Source organism: Tupaia chinensis, unplaced genomic scaffold, assembly GCF_000334495.1.
Source record: "Tupaia chinensis unplaced genomic scaffold, TupChi_1.0 Scaffold000484_1, whole genome shotgun sequence".
Taxonomy (NCBI): Eukaryota; Metazoa; Chordata; class Mammalia; order Scandentia; family Tupaiidae; genus Tupaia; species Tupaia belangeri.
Window position 1 is genome coordinate 447,829 of NW_006159996.1, and position 3,205 is coordinate 451,033.

General features: G+C 59.3%; 2 protein-coding genes across 2 annotated transcripts in view; both read right to left on the bottom strand.

Moving 5' to 3' along the window:
- MZB1 (marginal zone B and B1 cell specific protein) overlaps nt 1–867 on the bottom strand; it is a 5,995-nt gene extending 5,128 nt beyond the window's left edge. Inside the window, exon 1 of the mRNA XM_006156183.3 lies at nt 507–867. Within this exon, the coding sequence (XP_006156245.1) occupies nt 507–797 (291 nt within the window). The 5' untranslated portion in view covers nt 798–867. The remainder of the gene's footprint in view (nt 1–506) is intronic.
- A 218-nt stretch (nt 868–1,085) lies between these two features.
- PROB1 (proline rich basic protein 1) overlaps nt 1,086–3,205 on the bottom strand; it is a 6,027-nt gene continuing 3,907 nt past the window's right edge. The window contains 1 exon segment of the mRNA XM_027774848.1: nt 1,086–3,199. Within this exon segment, the coding sequence (XP_027630649.1) occupies nt 2,708–3,199 (492 nt within the window). The 3' untranslated portion in view covers nt 1,086–2,707.

Below are 3,205 nucleotides of genomic sequence, written 5' to 3' on the forward strand. Positions count from 1 at the left end.
CCCCAAAAAAAAATCAAGCAACAAAAACGGTACAATCTTCAATGACACATGTATTGAGAGCTTCCTCAGAGAGACAGAAGTACACAGGCATACTCAACAGGTCCATGCATGAACCCCTACATGCACATACTCATACATGCATGTGCTCAACACATTAGCAAGTGTGCGCCATGTACACATACATGGAAGTACCCCAGTCACATTTGGCAGGGGGTCTACACCGAAGATGGCCTGGAAATGGAGGAGTTTGGGAAGACAAGTAGGTGACTCCCTACTTGTCTGAAGGAATGTGGGAGTGTCCCAAATTGCTCTCTGTTGGGCAGGCAGAAGGGTAAATGGAGGTATGGAGGGTCAAGTGAGGTGGGATGGCAGTATCAGGGGAGGCTGAGTGTAGGGCTTGTGCCCAGTGGTAGGGGATCAAAGGTCAGTAGCGGAGTCAGGCAGATGGAGGATTCTTGCTGAGTGCTCTGGGCAGGGGCAGGACGAATGCTGAGGGGAAGACTTACCTGGTAGGCCACAGCCCTGCAAGCGTCACAGCGCAGGTGAGCAGGCATGTGAGCAGAGTACTTCTCCTCATCATCTAGCTGTGGGGCAGTGGCTGAGAGTGTGGCCTTGTCCCCAAGGCCCCCTGGGATGGCCCAGGCTCCTAGCAGCAGCAGCAGCACCAGCAACGGCAGTAGCAGCCTCATGGCCTCTGGAGCCGGCTCAGCAAGTGAGGACTGTGGTTGAGGTGCAGGTGTGCAGTGGGGGCCTCCACGGGACACTTGGCCCAGACCAATGGGGAACCGACACCACATACCAACCTCCTCCCTCCCCCAGGGCCCTGGAGATGCCACGTGTGCACTTCCGCTGGTGGGACGCCAGCCTTAGCTCCATTTCACAGACAGTGAACAATGAGGCCAGGAGAGGGGGCAGGGCCTGAGTGAGGACACACAGGAGCTGACAGTTCCCGCAGCCTGTGACCCGGGCCAAGTGGCACGCACTGTGCTGAGCACCTCGTGGAAAGAGGCAGTTGGTTACTGTCATCTTTATTCTGTCCAAGGACATAAAGACTCAGAGAGAAGTGACAAAACCAATTGGAACCCAAGACTGATTGACCCTAAAGCCCCTGGCCGCTCCTTTCCTGGGAGGCAAGCTCACTGAGGTGGGGACACCACAGTGTGTGACAGATATGCCTGGTCTCCTTCCCTAGCCCTAGTGTCCCTTCTACCCAGGCCATACCTGGGCATGGAAGGCATTGCGGAGTGTGTTAAGAGGCAGCTGCAGGAAAGTAGACACCTCACACCAGTTGTGGCTCTGCAGGTCAGCAATTTATTGCACACTAGGGTGAGGTGAGGTGCCTGGGGGCTCTAGGGCCCTCCGTGCCATGGAAATGGCATCTCTGGCCAAGATGTCCAAGTTATTCTTACAGTTCTCCTAGTCAGCTTCTGGTCCAGGGGAAGGGGGGGCAGAGACACCACAGGACCTGGGCCCACCCATAGGAATCAATTCCCACCCGACATTGCTTCTGGTGGGAATCATCCCTTCTCAAACTCATCCCATCACACACCAGTCTGACAAAGCCCAGGCGTTTCAGGCTCAAAACCACACACAGATGCCCACGCAGACCACCTCCCGCCTCATGCAGGTCCTCCCTCATCTCCCTCAGCCCCCTCAGAGGCTTCAGGAATCTCAGATCTATTGGAACACCAGCTCTGGATCCTGTCCCTTCCTGGGCTGGGTCCAGCCTATGGGACCAGCCCTCTCTGGGCATTGTTGCCACATCTGGAGTGACCCAGCTGAGAGAGCTTCAGGTCCCTCTAGCCTACCCCACACAGGAGTATCCTTGATATTCTGGTCCTGACACCCTCCAGCCACCCAGAGGGTCCAGGAGGGTCCTCTGAGACAACTGCCCAAGCACCTCCCTCTTCCCTGTATCCTTCTCGATGACTCATTTCACCCAATCCCCACCTGCATGGGAGTGGCTGAAGCCTCCACCCCTGGCCTCTGCCTAGAGCCAGCTCAGCTCTGAGGGCTCAGATAAGCCTAGTCAGAGGCTGGGATTGAGGGAGGAATGAGGAGCCAGGCTCCCAGCCAAAGACCAGTTGCCTGGCTCACCTCTCTGGGTCCTCTCTCCCCCAAACCAGGATGACCCTCCATATCCCTTCCCTCCCTTACATCCTTGCTCCACCTTCACTTGCAGTCCCCACAGCTTGCTTTCTCAAACCCAGCCAGGCCTGGGAGCTGCACTGGCCTCTTGCCCCACAGCTGCCCAGGCCATGTCTCAGCTCCTTTTCCAAAGAACAGATTTGTTAACCAGGGCCCTTTCCCAGCCTGTCTTCTGGGAAGGACCGAGAGCTTGTTGCCCCCGGGGAACCCCCATACCTCCTCAGGTCTGCTCCTAGGGAGAAGCCCTGGAACTCCTTAAGTTTACTTATCTGCTGCCTGCATACACCCGCAACCACACACAAACGCGCACACACGTACACGCCACACCCTGGGAATGGTTGGGAAAGGGATATACAATTTTCTTGGGAAAGGAAGGAGGCAGCCACTTCCTGAGCTCCAACTCCATCAGCCCCAGGGTCTCAGTCTCTGAAAGTCACTTCCGGTTTGAGGACTGGCGAGACTGGGCCAAAGAAAGGTGAGCAGAGAGGACAGGAGACTGGATGCCAGGCCCTGCACTCAGCATCGAGCCTCAACTCCATGGGGGTCAGGCGCTGGGGCCTCACAAGGGGAGCAAGGAGGCCTTGCCCGGCTGCGCGGGAACTGAGCTGGCAGGCGGGGCGCAGAGGAGCAGAGGAGCAGCCGGGCTGGGGGTCCCGCTCACCGGCAAGTAGTACATGCCGTCCAGGGGCCCCGCCTCGGAGGCCCAGGCTAGCTGGGGGCTGCCTAGGGCCGGTGGGCCCGGGGACGGCGGCAGTGAGAGGCTAGGGATAGGCCCGTAGGCGGGCGGGTAGAGGCCGGCCCCCAGGGCCACAGGGGCGTAGAGGCGGCGGGGCGGCCCCGGGGACGAGGGCGGGAGCAGCACCTCCACGTACTGCCCGCTCTCGGGGTCGAAGAGCAGCCGCAGCCGGGGCTGCCGCGGCGCCTCCACAAAGTAGTAGCGACCGCTCTCCGGGTCCACCAGAACCTTCCCCGGGTGCGCGACTCCGGGAGGCCTGCGCACCCCGTGGGGAGCTCCTTGAGGACACTGGTCGATGGGAGGCGCCGAGGCTGAGCGGGG